A 22,480-nucleotide genomic window follows, 5' to 3' on the forward strand; every position below is an offset into this window, starting at 1 on the left:
CCCGTAGGCTGGCATCCGTAGTCACCAGGACCCAGTCCTGTATGCCGAACCTGCGGCCCTCTAACAGATGGGCACTCTGCAACCACCACAGGAGAGACAACCTTGTTCTTGGTGACAGTGTTATCCGCTGATGCATGTGCAGATGCGATCCGGACCATTTGTCCAGCAGATTCCACTGAAATGTTCGTGCATGGAATCTGCCGAATGGAATTGCTTCGTAAGAAGCCACCATCTTTCCCAGGACTCTTGTGCATTGATGTACTGACACAGTTCCTGGTTTTAGGAGGTTCCTGACCAGTTCGGATAACTCCCTTGCTTTCTCCTCCGGGAGAAACACCTTTTTCTGAACCGTGTCCAGAATCATTCCCAGGAACAGCAGACGTGTTGTCGGGGTCAATTGAGATTTTGGAAGATTCAGAATCCACCCGTGTTGCTGAAGCACTACTTGGGTTAGTGCTACACCGACTTCCAGCTGTTCTCTGGACTTTGCCCTTATCAGGAGATCGTCCAAGTAAGGGATAATTAATACGCCTTTTCTTCGTAGAAGAACCATCATTTCGGTCATTACCTTGGTAAAGACCCGAGGGGCCGTGGACAAACCAAACGGCAGCGTTTGAAACTGATAATGACAGTCTTGTATCACGAACCTGAGATACCCTTGGTGTGAGGGGTAAATTGGGACATGCAGATAAGCATCTTTTATGTCCAGGGACACCATGAAGTCCCCTTCTTCCAGATTCGCTATCACTGCTCTGAGTGACTCCACCTTGAACTTGAATTTCTGTATGTACAGGTTCAAGGATTTCAGATTTAGAATAGGTCTTACCGAACCGTCCGGCTTCGGTACCACAAATAGTGTGGAATAATACCCCTTTCCCTGTTGTAGGAGGGGTACCTTGACTATCACCTGCTGAGAATACAGCTTGTGAATGGCTTCCAATACCGTCGTCCTTTCTGAGGGAGACGTTGGTAAAGCAGACTTTAGGAACCGGCGAGGGGGAGACCTTTCGAACTCCAACATATAACCCTGAGATACTATCTGCAGGATCCACGGGTCCACCTGTGAGCGAGCCCACTGATTGCTGAAAATCTTTAGTCGACCCCCCACCGCTCCTGAGTCCGCTTGTAAAGCCCCAGCGTCATGCTGATGGCTTTGTAGAACCCGGGGCGGGCTTCTGGTCCTGGGCAGGGGCTGCTTGCTGCCCTCTCTTACCCTTTCCTCTGCCTCGCGGCAGATAAGACTGTCCTTTTGCTCGCTTGTTTTTATAGGAGCGAAAGGACTGCGGCTGAAAAGACGGTGTCTTTTTCTGTTGGGAGGGGGTCTGAGGTAAAAAAGTGGATTTGCCGGCAGTTGCCGTGGCCACCAGATCCGATAGACCGACCCCAAATAATTCCTCTCCTTTATATGGCAACACTTCCATATGCCTTTTGGAATCCGCATCACCTGACCACTGTCGCGTCCATAAACTTCTTCTGGCAGATATGGACATCGCACTTACTCTTGATGCTAGAGTACAAATATCCCTCTGAGCATCTCGCATATAAAGAAACGCATCCTTTAATTGCTCTAGAGTCAATAAAATACTGTCCCTATCCAGGGTATCAATATTTTCAGTCAGGGAATCCAACCACACTACCCCAGCACTGCACATCCAGGCTGAGGCTATTGCCGGTCGCAGTATAACACCAGTATGAGTGTATATACTTTTCAGGTTAGTTTCCAGCCTCCTATCCGCTGGATCCTTGAGGGCGGCCGTATCAGGAGACGGCAACGCCACTTGCTTTGATAAACGTGTGAGCGCCTTATCCACCCTAGGGGGTGTTTCCCAGCGCGTCCTAACCTCTGGTGGGAAAGGGTATAATGCCAATAACTTCTTAGAAATTAGCAGTTTTCTATCTGGGTTAACCCACGCTTCATCACACACGTCATTCAATTCCTCTGATTCTGGAAAAGCTACAGGTAGTTTTTTCACCCCCCACATAATACCCCTTTTTGAGGTACCAGCAGTATCAGAGATCTGCAAAGCCTCCTTCATTGCCGTGATCATATAACGTGTGGCCCTGTTGGAAAATACGTTTGTTTCTTCACCGTCGACACTAGATTCATCTGTGTCGGTACCCGTGTCGACTGACTGAGGTAAGGGACGTTTTACAGCCCCTGACGGTGTCTGAGACGCCTGAGCCGGTACTGACTGGTTTTCCGGCCGTCTCATTTCGTCTACTGACTTTTGTAATGTACTAACATTATCACGTAATTCCATAACTAAAGCCATCCATTCCGGTGTCGACTCCCTAGGGGGTGACATCACCATTACCGGCAATTGCTCTGCCTCCACACCAACATCGTCCTCATACATGTCGACACACACGTACCGACACACAGCAGCCACACAGGGAATGCTCTAATCGAAGACAGGACCCCCTTAGCCCTTTGGGGAGACAGAGGGAGAGTTTGCCAGCACACACCAAAAGCGCTATAAATGTATATAAACAACCCTAAAAGGTGTTGTTTTTGTTATAAGCGCTTTTAATATATAAATATCGCCAATTTATGCCCCCCTTCTCTTTGTTACCCTGTTTCTGTAGTGCAGTGCAGGGGAGAGTCCTGGGAGCCTTCCTCACAGCGGAGCTGAGCAGGAAAATGGCGCTGAGTGCTGAGGAGAATAAGCTCCGCCCCTTTTCCGGCTGGCTTTTCTCCCGGGTTTTGAGAAATCTGGCCTGGGTTAAATACATACATATAGCCTTAATGGCTATATGTGATGTATTCTTTGCCACTAAAGGTATTTAATATTGCTGCCCAGGGCGCCCCCAGCAGCGCCCTGCACCCTCCGTGACTGGTCAGTGAGAAGTGTGTAGCAACAATGGCGCACAGCTGCCGTGCTGTGCGCTACCTTCATGAAGACTGAAGAGTCTTCTGCCGCCTGTTTCCGGACCTCCGATCTTCAGCATCTGTAAGGGGGGTCGGCGGCGCGGCTCCGGGACGAACCCCAGGATGACCTGTGTTCCGACTCCCTCTGAAGCTATGTCCAGTAGCCTAAGACTCCAATCCATCCTGCACGCAGGTGAGTTGAAAATCTCTCCCCTAAGTCCCTCGATGCAGTGAGCCTGTTGCCAGCAGGACTCACTGAGATTTAAAACCTAAAAAAACTTTTTCTAAGCAGCTCTTTAGGAGAGCCACCTAGATTGCACCCTGCTCGGACGGGCACAAAAACCTAACTGAGGCTTGGAGGAGGGTCATGGGGGGAGGAGCCAGTACACACCATGTGATCCTAAAAGCTTTCTTTAGATGTGCCCTGTCTCCTGCGGAGCCGCTATTCCCATGGTCCTGACGGAGTCCCCAGCATCCACTAGGACGTTAGAGAAAATCTGTTATCCTGTACGCATGACATACAGCTATTCATATTTTATGTATTTCAATGTATTTTTATGTCATTACGTGTATTAAATAATTTATCTTTTATATATATATACACTGCCTAGGCTATATATTGATTGCATACTTGGGAATATGCTGTTTCCCTAATTAAGCCTAAATGATTTCTGGCCAGTGATATATTTTGATATTTTACCAAAAAAACAGTACACACTTTGTTTGCTCTTCTTTTTTTCAACATGTATTAAGCGTCAAAGAAGCATCGCCTGAATTTAGCTTCTCTGGTTTTCAGATAAGTTTTTTAACTGATTGCAATATATCCACTCTTGATACCTTCATTTATATTCACCTAGTTATACCATCTACACTCTTGGGCGCTTATTTTCACCAATTCCTATAAATATATATATATATATATATATATATATATATCTTTATATGTTTTGTTACATTATATTGTCAGAAGCCTGTGTGAACAAAGTGTTCAGAAAAGAGTATATGGGTAGATTTAGTGAAACTTGTGGTTGATATGGGTAACATCACATAAATGGGTAGCATTTATATTGTACTGACTACACAATTAGGGAAAAAAACTTTTAAAACAACCCTTGACAATGCACTATTCCTAAAATCTATACTGACCTCAAAGCTTTTGGCTGCACAATCCCATAAGATGAAGTGCAAATAGTTCAAGGTCTGTGGCGACAACTGTTTTCCTGTGTAATGTCCTGAAAAGTAACACCTTAATATTAGTGCCAGTTGATGTCTAAGAAGATCTAAAACTGTAAGAGCACCAAAAATTATCCCACTGCAGTACAGATTGGTATAGTACCACGCCCACATGGAATCCTTGTTAGAGTTAAAGTTGGCCATTGATGGTTTGCCACAGATGTTCAATGATTTTGCCTTCAAGCCTAGGGAGGGACAAAGGGTGGCTGAATGTGAAGAACACCCTTTAGGAAAGTCTGTACTTCTGGGAGTACCACTAGTTGTTTCTGGAAGAATATAGAGAGAGACGAAATCTGAACTTTGATGGAGCCTAACTGTAGGCCTTTATCCACACCTGCTTGCAGGAAAAGCAGAAAATGTCCAAGTCGAACTTCCGCAGGAGGATATTTCCTACCCTCACACCACGAGACATATTTCTTCCAGATATGGTGGTAATGTTTGGACGTGACCACCTTATGGGCCTGGACCATGATGGAAATAACCTTGGATGGGAGACCTTTTCCAGCTAAGATCTCCCTCTCAACATCCAAGCCATCAAACATAGCCGTAAGTCTGGATAGATGAATGGCCCTTGTTGAGGAAGGTCCTTGAGTAGCGGCAGAGGCCAGGGTTCTTCAAGAGACATGGTTAGGAGGTCCGCGTACCAGGCCCGTTGAGGCCAATCTGTGGCAATTAGAATTGCCTGAACTCTTTCCCTTTTGAGTCTTTTTAGAACTCTTGGAATGAGAGGGATTGGAGGGAACAGGTATACATACTGGTAGTACAACGGCGCTGTCAGAGCGTCCACTGCTTTAGTCTGTGGAACCCTCGTTCTGGAACAGTAACGACGGAGCTTCTTGTTGAGATGAGAAGCCATCAGGTCTATCTGTGGACAGCCCCACCCCGGTGAACCAGTTGTTGGAACACCTGAGGGTGAAGGCCCCATTCCTCCGGATGGAGGTCGTGTCTACTGAGGAAGTTCGCTTCCCAGTTGTCCACTGCTGGAATAAATATGGCTGAGATGGACCTTGCGTTGGCTTGCACCCAGAGGAGTATGCTTGACCCCTCTTGCATTGTGGCCCTGCTTCTTGTTCCTCCGTCGGTTGATGTACGCCACCGCCGTGGCATTGTCCGACTGTACCTGGATGGCTTGATTCCAAAGGAGATAGGCGGCCAGCAGAAGAGCATTGTAAATTGCTCTGAGTTCCAGGACGTTTATGGGAAGGGCAGATTCCTGACTCAACCACTTCCCCTGGAACTGGGCCCTCTGGGTCACAGCACCCCAACCCCTGAGACTGGCATCTGTTGTCAGTAGGGACTAAGAGTGGGTGCTGAAAGACCGACCCTCCACCAGATGAGAGAGCTAAAGCCACCACAACAGGGAGATATGTGCTTTTGGCGAGAGAGTTATACTCTGGTGAGAACCTGACCACTTGTCCAGCAGATACAGCTGGAACGGACGCAAATAAATCCTGCTGTATTGTATTGCCTCGTAGCAGGCTACCATCTTTCCCAGTAATCGAATGCAAAGATGAATCGAGATTTTGCGGGGTCTGAACACTGAGCGGACCATAGCCTGGATCATCAAGGCTTTGTCCATCGGAAGGAATACCTTCTGAGATACCGTGCCCAGGATCATTCCCAGGAACTGAAGTCTCTGATACGGTTCCAGGTGAGACTTCTGGAAATTCAGGATCCATTCATGGTCCGTAAGCAGGCGAGTTGTCAAGTCGATGCTGTGTAGCAGTTGGTCCCTGGACACCACTTTTATCAGGAGATCATCCAAGTATGGGACTATGTTGACAACCATTTTTCGCAATTGCAGCATCATTTCCTCCATGACTTTTGTGAATACCCTTGGGGCTGTGGAGAGACCAAAGGGTAAGGCCTGGAACTGGAAGTATTGATCCAGTACAGCGAACCGAAGGTAAGCCTGATGGGGCGACCATATTGGGATATGAAGGTATGCATCCTTGATATCCAGAGATACCTGGAACTCCTCCTCCTCCAGACCGGAGATCACCGCCCTTAGGGATTCCATCTTGAAATTGAACACGCGGTAAAACTGCTGTATATATGCTCCCCCCTTTCTATAAGACCCCCTGGTACCAGAATAATCAGTGGTTCAGTGGCCACTGTGGAGGAGCAGTCTCAGCGTGCAGCCTGTAGTCAGCAGCAGTAGCAGGAAATGGTGCCTTTCAGCTTCTGGTCCCGCTCTCCGGGAAGCCCCACCCCTTCAATGGCGCACGGTCCTTCTAAAGATTATACTGGCATTTTAATGTCATATTGTGTAAAAATAGAGATTAGTATACCTTTTTACTCTGCGCCAGAGTGGGTCCCCAGTGGGCACCGCAGCTTGAGGCCTGGTGACTGACGCGCCCTAATGTCGCCATTGTGACTGGGGACCCACTAACTGGAACCCCGGTGTAGTACTCACCGCAACGCGTCTATTTGACATCTGTTAGGGATGGCGCCAGCGTGGGCTCACACCCTGGGGCATGAGAAACAGTGCCTCAGGAGTTCAGTGTCCTGTCAGCGGGGATACAAACCATTAACTCTATATTAAGTTGCTTCGGTCCCCCCCCCCCCCCCCAAGTCCCACGACACAGGCAGACTGGTTGCCAACCAGTGCTGCCTGAAAATAACAAACTAACATAAAGTCTGAAGAAAACTCTCTGGAGCTCCAGAGGAATGCACCCGGCTCCTTGGGCACATTTTTCTGAACTTAGTCTTTTCTAAACTAAGTCTGCAGGAGGGGCATAGAGGTGAGGAGCCAGCACACACTGACTAATTTCTTAAAGTGCCAGGCTCCAATGGACCCGATCTATAACCCATGGTACTAATGTCACCCCAGTATCCACCAGGATGTTAGAGAAAAAGGACACGTGTTTTTCGTGAAATTACCGGGTAGAGCTGCTTCACCTGGCAATTTCATTTTCTGTGTGAAAGGGCTATAATTGTGCAAAACAGGATAAACATAACAGGTACTGTACAAACAAGGTAGAATAAACATACCTCCCAACTGTCCCGATTTTCGCGGGACAGTCCCGTTTTTTGGGGACTGTCCCGCTGTCCCACCCGCGGGCCGCAGTGTCCCGCGGTGGGGGGGGGGGGGGGGGCAGTTGGGAGGCTCTGTCTGTCGCTGCCCTGTTTAGCAGAGCAGCGGTGAATAGACGCTGTGCGCATGCGCACAGCGTCTATTCACTGAAGTCAGAGGGAGAGAGGGCATGCCAGCGGCTCACAGAGCGCTGGGCATGCCCCCTCAGTGACGAAAACGGGGCGTGGCTCGCGGTCGCGGGTCCTCCCATGAAGCCACGCCCCCTTTTTTCTTAGGCCATGCCCCTTTTTCGGGATATATATATATATATATATATATACACACACATCACATTATCATGACCACATCCTACATTTGATGTCGGCAGCGCGTAGCCCATGAAGTATGCCATCTGCAAACATATAACTTGTTGCTGTCATGAGTAAATAAGAATTTACTTACCGATAATTCTATTTCTCATAGTCCGTAGTGGATGCTGGGGACTCCGTAAGGACCATGGGGAATAACGGCTCCGCAGGAGACTGGGCACATCTAAAGAAAGCTTTAGGACTAACTGGTGTGCACTGGCTCCTCCCCCTATGACCCTCCTCCAAGCCTCAGTTAGGATACTGTGCCCGGACGAGCGTACACAATAAGGAAGGATTTTGAATCCCGGGTAAGACTCATACCAGCCACACCAATCACACCGTATAACTTGTGATCTGAACCCAGTTAACAGTATGATAACAGAGGACCCTCTGAAAAGATGGCTCCCAACAATAATAACCCGATTTTTGTAACAATAACTATGTACAAGTATTGCAGACAATCCGCACTTGGGATGGGCGCCCAGCATCCACTACGGACTAAGAGAAATAGAATTATCGGTAAGTAAATTCTTATTTTCTCTAACGTCCTAAGTGGATGCTGGGGACTCCGTAAGGACCATGGGGATTATACCAAAGCTCCCAAACGGGCGGGAGAGTGCGGATGACTCTGCAGCACCGAATGAGAGAACTCCAGGTCCTCCTCAGCCAGGGTATCAAATTTGTAGAATTTAGCAAAGGTGTTTGCCCCTGACCAAGTAGCTGCTCGGCAAAGTTGTAAAGCCGAGACCCCTCGGGCAGCCGCCCAAGATGAGCCCACTTTCCTTGTGGAACGGGCTTTTACAGATTTTAGCTGTGGCAGGCCTGCCACAGAATGTGCAAGCTGAATTGTACTACAAATCCAACGAGCAATAGTCTGCTTAGAAGCAGGAGCACCCAGCTTGTTGGGTGCATTCAGGATAAATAGCGAGTCAGATTTCCTGACTCCAGCCGTCCTGGAATATTTTCAGGGCCCTGACAACATCCAGCAACTTGGATTCCTCCAAGTCCCTAGTAGCCGCAGGCACCACAATAGGTTGGTTCAGGCTGACCTTGAAGCAGAGGTCTTGCTAAGCTTAGAGCATTGTAAATGGCCCTTAGCTTCAGGATATTTATGTGAAGTGATGTATCCAGGCTTGACCCTAAGCCCTGGATATTCCTTCCCTGTGTGACTGCTCCCCAGCCTCGCAGGCTGGCATCCGTGGTCACCAGGACCCAGTCCTGAATGCCGAATCTGCGGCCCTCTAGAAGATGAGCACTCTGCAACCACCACAGGATGGATACCCTTGTCCTTGGTGACAGGGTTATCCGCTGATGCATCTGAAAATGCGACCCGGACCATTTGTCCAGTAGGTTCCACTGGAAAGTTCTTGCGTGGAATCTAACGAATGGGATTGCTTCGTAGGAAGCCACCATTTTTACCCAGAACCCTTGTGCATTGATGCACTGAGACTTGGTTCGGTTTTAGGAGGTTCCTGACTAGCTCGGATAACTCCCTGGCTTTCTCTTCCGGGAGAAACACCTTTTTTCTGGACTGTGTCCAGGAACATCCCTAGGAAAACAGAAGACAAGTCGTCGGAACCAGCTGCGATTTTGGAATATTGAGAATCCAATCGTGCTGCCGCAACACTACCTGAGATAGTGCTACACCGACTTCCAACTGTTCCCTGGATCTTACCCTTATCAGGGAATCGTCCAAGTAAGGGATAACTAAAATTCCCTTCCTTCGAAGGGATATAATTTCGGCCATTACCTTGGTAAAGACCCGGGGTGCCGTGGACCATCCCTACGGCAGCGTCTGAACTGATAGTGACAGTTCTGTACCATAACCTGAGGTACCCTTGGTGAGAAGGGTAAATTTTGACATGAAGGTAAGCATCCTTGATGTCCCGAGACATCATGTAGTCCCCTTCTTCCAGGTTCGCAATCACTGCTCTGAGTGACTCAATCTTGAATTTGAACCTCTGTATGTAAGTGTTCAAAGATTTTAGATTTTAGATTTAGAATCGGTCTCACCGAGCCGTCTGGCTTCGGTACTACAATAGTGTGGAATAATACCCCGTTCCCTGTTGCAGGAGGGGTACCTTGATTATCACCTGCTGGGAATACAGCTTGTGAATGGCTTCCAAAACTGCCTCCCTGTCAGAGGGAGACGTCGGTAAAGCCGACTTTTGGAAACGGCGAGGGGGAGACGTCTCGAATTCCAATATGTACCCTTGAGATATTACCTGAAGGATCCAGGGGTCTACTTGCGAGTGAGCCCACTGCGCACTGAAATTCATTGAGAACGGGCCCCCACCGTGCCTGAGCTTGTAAGGCCCTAGCGTCATACTGAGGGCTTGGCAGAGGCGGGAAAGGGTTTCTGTTCCTGGGAACTGGCTAATCTCTTCAGCCTTTTTCCTCTCCCTCTGTCACGAGCAGAAAAGAGGAACCTTTTGTCCGCTTGCCAACAAAGGACTGCGCCTGATAATACGGCGTCTTATTTTGAGAGGCGACCTGGGGTACAAACGTGGATTTCCCAGTTGTTGCCGTGGCCACCAGGTCTAAAAGACCGACCCCAAATGTCCCTTTTCAAAGGCAATACTTCCAAATGCCGTTTGGAATCCGCATCACCTGACCATTTTACTGGTAGAATTGGACAACGCACTTATACTTGATGCCAGTCGGCAAATATTCCGCTGTGCATCATGCATATATAGAAATGCATCTTTTAAATGCTCTATAGGCAATAATATACTATCCTTATCTAGGATATCAATATTTCCAGTCAGGGAATCCGACCATGCCAACCCAGCACTGCACCTCCAGGCTGAGGCGATTGCTGGTCGCAGTATAACACCAGTATGTGTGTGAATACATTTTTGGATACCCTCCTGCTTTCTATCAGCAGGATCCTTAAGGGCGGCCATCTCATGAGAGGGTAGAGCCCCTGTTCTTACAAGCGTGTGAGCGCCTTATCCCCCCTAGGGGGTGTTTCCCAACGCACCCTAACCTCTGGCGGGAAAGGGTATACAGCCAATACTTTTTAAGAAATTATCAATTGTTATCGGGGGGAAACCCACGCATCATCACACACCTCATTTTATTTCTCAGATTCAGGAAAACTACAGGTAGTTTTTCCCTCACCGAACATAATACCCCTTTTTGGTGGTACTCGTATTATCAGAAATGTATAAAACATTTTCCATTGTCTCAATCATGTAACGTGTGGCCCTACTGGAAATCACGGTTGTCTCTTCACCGTCGACACAGGAGTCAGTATCCGTGTCGGCGTCTGTATCTGCCATCTGAGGTAACGGGCGCTTTAGAGCCCCTGACGGCCTATGAGACGTCTGGACAGGCACAAGCTGAGTAGCCGGCTGTCTCATGTCAACCACTGTTTTTTTATACAGAGCTGACACTGTCACGTAATTTTCAACAGTACATCCACTCAGGTGTCGACCCCCTAGGTGGTGACATCACTGTTACAGACACTCTGCTCCGTCTCCACATCATTTTTCTCCTCATGCATGTCGACACAAACGTACCGACACACAGCACACACACAGGGAATGCTCTGATAGAGGACAGGACCCCATTAGCCCTTTGGGGAGACAGAGGGAGAGTATGCCAGCACACACCAGAGCGCTATATATATATACAGGGATAACCTTATATAAGTGTTTTTCCCCTTATAGCTGCTGTATGTTTTAATACTGCACCTAATTAGTGCCCCCCTCTCTTTTTTTTAACCCTTTCTGTAGTGTAGTGACTGCAGGGAAGAGCCAGGGAGCTTCCCTCCAACTGAGCTGTGAGGGAAAATGGCGCCAGTGTGCTGAGGAGATAGGCTCCGCCCCCTTTTCGGCGGCCTTATCTCCCGTTTTTCTGTATATTCTGGCAGGGGTTAAATGCATCCATATAGCCCAGGAGCTATATGTGATGTATTTTTTGCCATGTAAGGTATTTTTATCATGTTTTATTGCGTCTCAGGGCGCCCCCCCCAGCGCCCTGCACCCACAGTGACCGGAGTATGAAGTGTGCTGAGAGCAATGGCGCACAGCTGCAGTGCTGTGCGCTACCTTATTGAAGACAGGAACGTCTTCTGCCGCCGATTTTTCCGGACCTCTTCGCTCTTCTGGCTCTGTAAGGGGGCCGGCGGCGCGGCTCCGGGACCCATCCAGGCTGGGCCTGTGATCGTCCCTCTGGAGCTAATGTCCAGTAGCCAAGAAGCCCAATCCACTCTGCACGCAGGTGAGTTCGCTTCTTCTCCCCTTAGTCCCTCGATGCAGTGAGCCTGTTGCCAGCAGGTCTCACTGAAAATAACAAACCTAAACTAAAACTTTCACTAAGAAGCTCAGGAGAGCCCCTAGTGTGCACCCTTCTCGTCGGGCACAGAAATCTAACTGAGGCTTGGAGGAGGGTCATAGGGGGAGGAGCCAGTGCACACCAGTTAGTCCTAAAGCTTTCTTTAGATGTGCCCAGTCTCCTGCGGAGCCGCTATTCCCCATGGTCCTTACGGAGTCCCCAGCATCCACTTAGGACGTTAGAGAAAAAGGGACGATTTAGCAGAGTTGCAAATAGGGATGATTATTGGATTTTGGGCCAAGGGTGGTGGTATTTGTGAAACAGCGCAGTTCGGGTACTGATCGCGTGCTGCTGTGGTGATGGTGTATCGTGACTGGACAAATGGCGCCATTGCGAATAACTGATGTGGAAACTGCGGAGCACTATGTGCCATTGATGTGAAAGGTGAACACCCTATATACTGTATATATATATATACACAGAAAAGCAAAGAAATGGCAGCGGCACTCCGTTGAAGTAAATCAGAAAAAGTGTATTTTAAGTCAAAATAACATCACAATGGTTTTCTGATTTACTTCAACGGAGTGCCGCTGCCATTTCTTTGCTTTTCCGTGGATTGTTTGCTGCGGAGGGCACCCGGAGTCATTGTAATTCACTGGGAGTGCCGGGCATTACAACATTTTATATATATATACACATATATATATATATATATATTTTTTTTTTTTTTACTTATTTACTTTTTAGTGTGTGTGTATATATATATATATATATATATCACATATGACCCAGAAAATAGAATTTAAATCCAGCCAGCCTTACTGTACTTTTTGTTCTGCTGCCGGCTGCTGTGTCTGTCCTCCTAGCAGCACTGGAGCACACAACCTCCGTCCTCCGGACTCCACAAGCCGCCAGGGATCCCTCCTCCTTCTTCTCTGCAGCCTGCGCGCCCAGCCAACGACTGAGCCGCAGGCTGCTGATTCACACCATATTGGACGGACAGCTGCCCTGCCTTACTAGTATGTGGCACCACGCCCGTGTTTGACACGGCGCCAGCATATGGGAAGCCGGGAGTGCAGCACCACAGATTGGATCGGTACGAGATCCGATCTGCTGCTTGTAGCGGGAGGCCCTTTTAGAAAGGGGGGCCTGGGGAACTTACCCCCAGGGCCCCCACTTAATCCAGCTCTGGTTGGGAGGACACTGCTCAGGAAGTATTTTAATTGCATCCTAACTGGAGGAAGGCACAGAAAAAACAAGAGGAGCAGGTGTGGATTGGAGTGGAGATTGGAGGGTGTGGGGATGCGGCGTGGTCTGTGGCAGACGTGATGCAGGTTCTGGAAGCCAGGAGTATGGGGAACAAATGGACAGAGGCGCTGCTGTGTGTCTGCAGTATAGGAGGCAGCCATGTTGGAGACCAAATGAACACCTGAGAGCACTTGTGAAACACCTGTGAGTAAGTGTTAGCCAATCCCGTGCTTGTGCTGCCTTTAAGTAGGCTGGGATTATGTTACTCTGAGCCAGTGCTTTGTTGTAGCTACTCTGTACCCTAGCTCTGTGCTCACTCCGGGGACTTCCGTGTGATTCCAGTGGTCCAGATATCGCCTCCACTCCCAGAAGTCTGCCTGCAGCCTTCACTGTAAAAGATCCACCAGCTCCCTGCTGTGCTGTCAGTCAATCGCTCTCCCAGTGGCAACAAGTGGATTTCCAGAGTCTTGTGAGAGGTTACCCTGTCTGCCTGCTTCAGTCACACAGCCTTTGGAAGATTCTACTAAACTCAGGTGCTCGTTTAATCAGCTCTCAGTTTAACTCATTCTTCACCATTTTTGGTCTGCTGCAGTTTCACAGTGCTTCAAGTGTTATCTTCACAATTTGCAAGTATTCTATTCAGTATTGTATTTTCATTGTTGCTGCAATCAAGGACAATTCTTCACAGCCTTCCAGTTTAACCTTTAAGCTTTACTACAGTTATTCATTTATGTCTACAATATCCAGTTAACACTCTTTACAGTTTGGCACCAGTCATTGCTTCATATAGACAATTCTTCACAAACCTGTTTAAACTCAGTTGTATGAACATTTCTTCAATGCATCTTTAAGATTGTTCTGCTTATCATTATACCATTCATTGCAATACATCAGTATATATATGGTTACTAATAATTGTCATTTAACTCCTTACTGGAATTGTTGACTTTAATAAATATATGAATCAGAACTTTATTCGTCCTCCCTGCTTTCATCATACCCCAGCACCTACACCTTTGGTTGGTCCAGGGTTAACCGATTCACAAAAACACTCGGCCTTGACAGAGAGCAGTGGTGGTATCTGTGCCTGAATGGACTGGAGCGCCTCTGCTGTAAGTACCCGGCAAACAGGGCACGGGAGTATACAGCGCCGCTGGTGGAGGTGAGGGAGCAGCAGCATGATATGTCAGACTGACATATAGCCCTTTTAAGTAGTAATGAGCGGGTTCGGTTCCTCGGGATCTAAACCTCCCCGAACTTCACCCATTTTACATGGTTCTGAGGCAGCCTCTGATCTTTCCGCCTTGCTCGGTTAACCCGAGCGCACCCGAACGTCATCATCCCGCTGTTGGATTCTCGCGAGATTCGTATTCTCTATTAGGAGCCGTGTGTAGCCGCCATTTTCACTCGTGCTTTGGAGATGATAGCGAGAGGACGTGGCTGCGTTATCTCAGTTTCTGTGTTCAGTGTGCTGCAAATATCTGCTCAGTGTGCTGCAAATATCTGCTCAGTGTGCTGCAAATATCTGTTCTCAGTGTGCTGAAAATATCTACGTTCTCTGCCTGAAAAACGCTCCAGATCTGTGCTGCATTGTAGTATATAGTAGGAGGACAGTGCAGAATGTTGCTGAGACCACCAGTATATATATAGCAGTACGGTACAGTAGTCCACTGCTCTACCTCTGTGTTGTCAAGTATACTATGCATCCATACCTGTGCTGCATTTTAGTTGTGCGCAGTACATAGTAGGAGGGGACAGTGCAGAATGTTGCTGTGACCACCAGTATATATATAGCAGTACGGTACAGTAGTCCATTGCTCTACCTCTGTGTTGTCAAGTATACTACAAAAGTTCAGTAAAATGACCCAAAAATCAAAATTAAAAGCGTCTGATGAGAAGCGTAAACTTGCCAATTTGCCATTTACGACACGGAGTGGCAAGGAACAGCTGAGGCCCTGGCCTATGTTCATGGCTAGTGGTTCAGATTCACATGAGGATGGAGGCACTCATCCTCTCACTAGAAAACTGCAGTGCCACTCCTAGATGGGCCAGGTGTTTGTGTCGACCACTTGGGTCGCTTAGCTTAGTCATATAGCTACCTCATTGCACCTCTTTTTTTTCTTTGCATCATGTGCTGTTTGGGGACTATTTTTTAAATCTGCCATCCTGTCTGACACTGCAGTGCCACTCCTAGATGGGCCAGGTGTTTGTGTCGGCCACTTGGGTCGCTTAGCTTAGTCACACAGCTACCTCATTGCACCTCCTTTTTTTCTTTGCATCATGTGCTGTTTGGGGACTATTTTTTAAATCTGCCATCCTGACTGCCACTCCTAGATGGGCCAGGTGTTTGTGTTGGCCACTTGGGTCGCTTAGCTTAGCCATCCAGCGAAATTTTAGGACTAAAAATAATATTGTGAGGTGTGAGGTGTTCAGAATAGACTGGAAATGAGTGGAAATTATGGTTATTGAGGTTAATAATACTATGGGATCAAAATGACCCCCAAATTCTATGATTTAAGCTGTTTTAGAGGGTTTTTTGTAAAAAAAACACCCAAATCCAAAACACACCTGAATCCGACAAAAAAATTTCAGTGAGTTTTGCCAAAACGCGTCCGAATCCAAAACACGGCCGTGGAACCGAATCCAAAACCAAAACACAAAACCCGAAAAATTTCCGGTGCACATCACTACTTTTAAGTGCCTGTGCTGCGGCCCTTGAAGTCTTCTTTACATAGAAACATAGAATTTGTCGGCAGATAAGAACCACTTGGCCCATCTAGTCTGCCCTTTTTTTTTACATTATTTTTATCTCTAACCTTATTTGATCCATATTTCTTTGTAAGGATATCCTTATGTCTATCCCATGCATGTTTAAATTGCTCTACTGTCTTAGCCTCTATCACCTTTGCTGGGAGGCTATTCCACTTGTCCACTACCCTTTCTGTGAAGTCATTTTTCCGCAAATTTTCCCTGAGCCTAACCCCCTCCAGTCTCAGTGCATGTCCTCGTGTCCTATTGCTTCTCTTCATTTGGAGAATGTTTCCCTCCTGGACTTTGTTAAAACCCTTGATATATTTGAAAGTTTCTATCATGTCCCCCCTTTCCCTTTTCTGCTCCAAACAATACATATTGAGATTTATTAGTCTTTCTGGGTATGTTTTGTGATGTAGACCATGCACCATTTTAGTTGCCCTTCTTTGTACAGTTTCTAATGTATTAATATCCTTTTGAAGATATGGCCTCCAGAACTGAACACAGTATTCTAGATGAGGCCGTACCAATGACCTATACAGTGGCATTATTACTTCTTTCTTTCTGCTGCTGATTCCTCTCCCAATGCAGCCAAGAATCTGACTAGCCTTCCTCATTGCCTTGTTACATTGCTTACCTGCCCTTAAGTCATCTGAAATAGTGACTCTTGACCATTCCTCTAGTCTACCTAGATCCTCACTCATTTGTTTTAACCTACCTGGTGTGTCTACCCTGTTGCATACCTTTGTGTTGTAAATACCAAATTGCTTTCTAACAAATATTTAAAATGCCTGCTCCAATATATACTTGGGACGCCAGGCGCATCTTATTACCATATACGATAAAAGTGCGCTGTATGTCGCAAAACACTACATCCCTTAAGAGAAAACAATACACCCACACATTATCTGAGTTCCAAAGCTCATTGATGTATATATTTGTTATTAAATGGATATGTATTTAATATATCACAATGTACAGTATATATATATATATATATATATATATATATATATATAGATATAGATACATGGTTACAATTTATACAGTAAGCAGTTAATACAAACTAAATCAAATACATACAGTTACAGGCCAGCAAATACATCACCATATCTTTCTCATATAAAGTCTCCCCTCCATATCACTCTCTCTCTCTGTAAATTAATGCAGGCACCGGACTGGCAGCATCTCCACCATCGTCTGGGACAAAACAGCAACTAATTCTCTAAGTCCTAGAAACTGCCTATATCACTCAGTGGGAGTTTTCAGTCTGTTGGTTTCGGACTCCTTCTATTGGTCCAGAGGCCAGACCTCTCAAGAACTCAACGGCTCATTGGTCAGAGTGAGGGCTTTTGTCCTGTGTTGCTGGTACATGTGTCTGCCCCCAGGGCCATGCTGTGGAGCTAGTTTCAAGTCTTCAAAAGATCTTTTGTTCACTTTAGAATTTTGGCTTCATATTCCTTCATTTAACCATATCTACTTGTTGCAATGAGCTAGAACTTAATAACAGGCATCAAGTTGATATACACATTAATCTGGTTGCTTTAATACCAAATACGACATGTCCACCTTGCTTCGTTCCAATAATACACATACATGACGTTACTCCATTATATAATTTTAAATCATTATGATGTCTGGCGCTTGATATGTTATAATTATGTGCTGTATGAAATATGTGTCGAATCTATCTCTGTGGCATGTCTGTGTAAATGCGTATGTTACCATATACTGCTGTGCTCGCTGCGCATATTTGCAAGCTTAGCGACTCATAATGTGTGGAGTCTGTATGTTCTCTCTATGTAATATTTTTGACTTCGACAGTCCACCCTTTGGCAGTAAACAATAACTGCCATAAATTATTAACATAAGAAAAATATTTCAGACAATAATCGGTGACCTAGACACAAGTATGTATTCATTTCGCAAATCAGATGTTTGACCACATTTGGGGAAGACAAGGAGGAGGACGAGACATCCTCTATATGCACTCGGCGGTCACGGGACCAATGGTTGGGTGTGGGACAACATTCAACCTATAGAGTATGCTGGGACAGTGCTTTGGCCTATAATGTCTGATTTGGACGAACATTTCATACATACATGTACCTACGTCTTTGTACACTGATGTTCGGATTCGATTGAGGTTCTGCTGGGTAGATGAAGAAGACACAAACAAATCGTGAAAGTGACATATAAAATTTTCATGATTTACATATTCCTATCATTTTCTGAACATTGTTTCCATTTCTGGAACGTATGCCAAGTCTGTTTAATCATTTAACAAGGGTTATAAGTAGTGTCCTTCCTAGATAACATAAACCTTCGGAGTTCGGGGAGAGACACTCATAAACCTTTCTTCCACATATATTAATGAGCTCTTTATCTGCAATGTGTGAATAGCCATTGTCTGATTGTTCCTGATTACCTCCCAATTTCCTGAAATTGGTGAGATTTAAACATACCATGGATTTATCTATGGTACTGGTGGATCTTAAGGCTAGGGGGTCTAGTTATATTATATTCTTTGTCCACCGGTCCCCTCCCCCTTCCGTGTAATTCAAGTACCTCAGCTAACTCTAAAAAAAAAATCATCCTGCATCTTTTTGTTTTAGAGGTACCTGTGAGCACATCCAACATTCCGTTTGGTTTAAGTCCTTTACCCACTAGTGAGTGGTAATCACTCAAGGGGTGTCTGTCACCTTATTGCTAGACTGACATCTCTGGAAGCTCTCATCTTCAAATATGGTGTCACAATAACTACAAAACACAGTATAGCCTATCACGTTACCTCCGAACTCCGTAACTACTAGACCTTTGATTTTTCTTTGGCTTTAACAAACTGATCGGCTAATCCTGGGATCCTATAAGGAAATCACTCCTTCCTCCATAACCAGTTCCAGTCCCACACTCGACTCATCATAAAAAAACCTTGCAAAAATAGAATGTCCTGAAAAAAAAATGTTTGTCAGCGGGAAAGAGAGAAAAGAGAAATAGACCAAAACAACTCTTGTCCATAGCAAATCAATTACAACGACTAGTCTTTCTGTGATCCTTTAGCACGCTCAGGTAGTGTTCTACAGTGCCGCCTCTCAGTCTTCACGGAACAGACTCTCTGGTGATACTTTTGCGATCTCACTTCATTTACGAGTTCCTTCCGGACTACCGACTTTCCTGCAATGGGAATCATGGACCCAAGTCTCTCTCTCGGCTACTTTCACTGGGATAGTGCTGTCAACAAAACTTGGTACGGTCCTTCCCACCTGTCTATTAGGCAACCTGAGCGTAAGAACAATCACACAGTCTCTTGGTTCACAATCAAGACAGTTAGTATTTGGCATAACAGCAATCAACAGTTTCAAGGTCTTTTGGCAAGTTCTCAAATACTGGCTCATCTCAATAAGGTACTGTACTGTCACCTCATTGGTGTATTTCTGATCATTGTGCGGATCAATCATGACATGAGGTTGTCTTCCAAAAAAAAAAAACCACAAAAACAAATTTTGAAGATCTGGGAGTGGTTCCGATGCTACATAATACTAGTGGCAGTATTTATGATCCCAATAGTCCAATTCCAAGCTTTGCTCCTACTTCTAGGGCAGAGATTTTCAACCTTTTATAACTCGCGGCACACTGAACAAGATTTAAATATTGCCAAGGCACACTCAGATATAATGGTGATGCATGGTGCAGTTGCGTGTCCTAGGATGTCATGGCGCAGCTTCTCCATAGGTAACGCCTGAGCCACATCTCAGATAGCCAGAAGTGCCCAACACTACCCAGGCCCAAAATTAGAACTGGCTCTGCAACCACTAAACCCACCAGTATTGATCGTTCCAGGGCCTCAGTAGCGGCAAAACACTGACGGGCCTGGCTCTGCTTCTATGGCGGCACACCTGGAGACTGCTCAGGGCACACAAGTGTGCCCCGGCACAGTGGTTGAAAAACACTGTTCTAGGGGTACCATTATCTACACACACATTTCTGCACAATTTTTCTTTGCGGTAAACACAGCAGCATCCGTGGCGGCAGGAAATGCCTCTACCCAGTTTGAGAAAACATCAGTGCACACCAATACATAACAATAATTCCTAATGGGTGTTAACTGTACAAGTCGTTATGTGTTTGCAATGTAGAGTACCATGAGCATAACTCAAAAAAAAAAAACATCTCTACAGGAGAGAAAGAAGGAGAAAATGAAAAAGAAAAATGTCAGGTTTGCAATTCACCAACAGGCATATCAGTGTCTATACAAAATGTCCCTTCACCAGTATTCTCATCCTTCTTCCACCCTTTGTGCATGACAAGGCACACTGCAGTAATACTGGTGTTATCGTGCTGGTGGTTATACTGGGTTCGGGCAGAACTCTGAAGGACCAATTAGGCATGTAGTGTTTGAACTGTAATTGGGTCCATGTATTGTACCACCCTGTATGAATGCAAAAGATGAAGAGGAAACTGTGGAGAAACAGAATAGAGGATGGTGACAGATGAGTTTGTAGAGGTGAAGATTTTACTAAAATGACAACTGGATTGGGCACTACGGGGAAGTGATTCTCTACTTGGTCTACTCCCCTTAAAAAAAATTCTGTGTTTGTTGTATCGCTATTGGGACTATCCCAGCCATCAATCCAGTGTCCTGTCCATCCTTAGTTCATGGGGAACCCTGTATCTGTGAGATAATTTCCTCTACCTGTGATGGACATGAATCTAGAACAGTGAAATGTAACATAGTAACATAGTATCTGAGGTTGAAAAAAGACAATTGTCCATCGAGTTCAACCTATTTGTGGTCTCCTATGCATGATGATTTGACTAAAATTTCTGACTGATGCTGCTGTCAGCCGTTGCATTTTATCCCTATTTATAGTAACTATAATGCATGACTATGCACCATACCCCTGGATATCCTTATCCGTTAGGAATTTATCTAACCCATTCTTAAAGGTGTTGACAGATTCCGCCATTACAACTCCCTCGGGCAGGGAATTCCAAACACTTATTGTCCTTACCGTGAAAAAGCCTTTACGCCGTATTGTCCGGAATCTCCTCTCCTCTAATCTGAGCGAGTGTCCACGAGTCCTCTGTGTTGATCTAACCAAAAACAGGTCCCGCGCAAGCTCTGTGTATTGTCCCCTTATATAATTGTAGATGTTGATCATATCCCCTCTTAGTCTCCGCTTTTCCAATGTAAACATGCCTAGTCTTTCAAGCCTTTCCTTGTATTCCATCGTCTCCATGCCCTTAATTAGTTTGGTCGACCTCCTCTGTACCTTTTCAAGCTCCAGGATATCCTTTTTGTAGTACGGTGCCCATAATTGTACACAATATTCAAGGTGTGGCCTCACTAGTGATTTATATAACGGGAGTATAATACTCTCGTCCCTAGCATCAATACCCCGTTTTATGCATGCTAATATCTTATTAGCCTTCTTTGCTGCAGTCCTACTTTGGGTACTACTGCTTAGCTTGCTATCTATGAGGACACCTAAGTCCTTTTCCAGTACAGAATCCCCTAATTTTACCCCATTTAGTAGGTAGGTGTAATTTTTGTTCTTGTTACCACAGTGCATTACCTTACACTTGTCTGTGTTGAAGCACATTCTCCATTTGGCTGCCCATGCTTCTAATTTAACTAAGTCGTTCTGAAGAGACTCTGCATCCTCCTCTGTATTTATAGCCTTACACAATTTGGTATCATCTGCAAAAATTGACACCATGCTCTCTAGACCTTCTGTTAGGTCGTTAATGAAAATATTGAACAATAGCGGTCCTAATACTGAGCCTTGCGGAACACCACTTAGCACTTCAGTCCAAGTTGAAAAAGATCCATTAACCACAACGCGCTGCTCCCTATTATCTAACCAGTTTTTGACCCAAGTGCATATTGTGCTTCCTAGCCCTGATTCTTGTAGCTTGTAGATAAGTCTCATGTGTGGTACAGTATCGAACGCTTTGGCAAAGTCTAAAAAGATTACATCCACGTCTTTACCCTGATCTAGGTTTGCGCTTACTGTTTCATAAAATGTAACATTAGTCTTCGTGGGTGTCTAACATACTTTGTACTTCCTGAGCGGGAGCACATTATATGTATATCATATCTAACAAAGCTCCTGTTAAGTTAATCAGGGGCTATTTCAGCTGGGAAAAAGAAGCAAAAGTTTAGAGGCCCCATCTTAACCCCAGCAAGTTTTGTCAAAGGGTAATGTTGCATCTATTTTGTTTTGTTCTTCCCATTAGTCGAATCTGTGTTTTCTATATGGCTTGTGATTCCTTACTATATGTCCCTTGGTCCCGTCTATGGGGTATATGCAATTGCGGTCGAATTCGCGGCAATTATCGCCGTTTTTTAATTCGACCAAATTCGCCAGGTGAATCCCGGCAGGTGCCTGCCGGGATTCACCATATTCAATGAAAAACGGATTCGCCAGAATCGCGGGCGAAAATCGGCCGATTTGGCGGATTTTGCCGCGATTTTAAAAAACGGGAAAAAACGTGAAAAACCCGAAAAAAAAATGGCGTGGGGTCCCCCCTCCAAAGCATAACCAGCCTCGGGCTCTTTGAGCTGGTCCTGGTTCTAAAAATGCAGGGGAAAAATTGGCCAGGGATCCCCCGTATTTTTAAAACCAGCACCGGGCTCTGCGCCTGATGCTGGTGCCAAAAATACGGGGGACAAAAAGAGTAGGGGTCCCCCGTATTTTTAACACCAGCATC

The 22,480-nt window shown here is 45.9% G+C and overlaps 1 protein-coding gene across 3 annotated transcripts in view; it reads right to left on the reverse strand.

Annotated features, from left to right (window-relative positions):
- Nucleotides 1-22,480, reverse strand: part of TEX11 (testis expressed 11) — a 1,490,225-nt gene that overhangs the window by 539,590 nt on the left and 928,155 nt on the right. For all 3 annotated transcript variants that reach the window (XM_063937124.1, XM_063937125.1, XM_063937123.1), the window contains exon 15: nucleotides 4,016-4,101. In XM_063937124.1, the coding sequence (XP_063793194.1) occupies nucleotides 4,016-4,101 (86 nt within the window). The remainder of the gene's footprint in view (nucleotides 1-4,015; nucleotides 4,102-22,480) is intronic.

Source organism: Pseudophryne corroboree, chromosome 8 (assembly GCF_028390025.1).
Source record: "Pseudophryne corroboree isolate aPseCor3 chromosome 8, aPseCor3.hap2, whole genome shotgun sequence".
Taxonomy (NCBI): Eukaryota; Metazoa; Chordata; class Amphibia; order Anura; family Myobatrachidae; genus Pseudophryne; species Pseudophryne corroboree.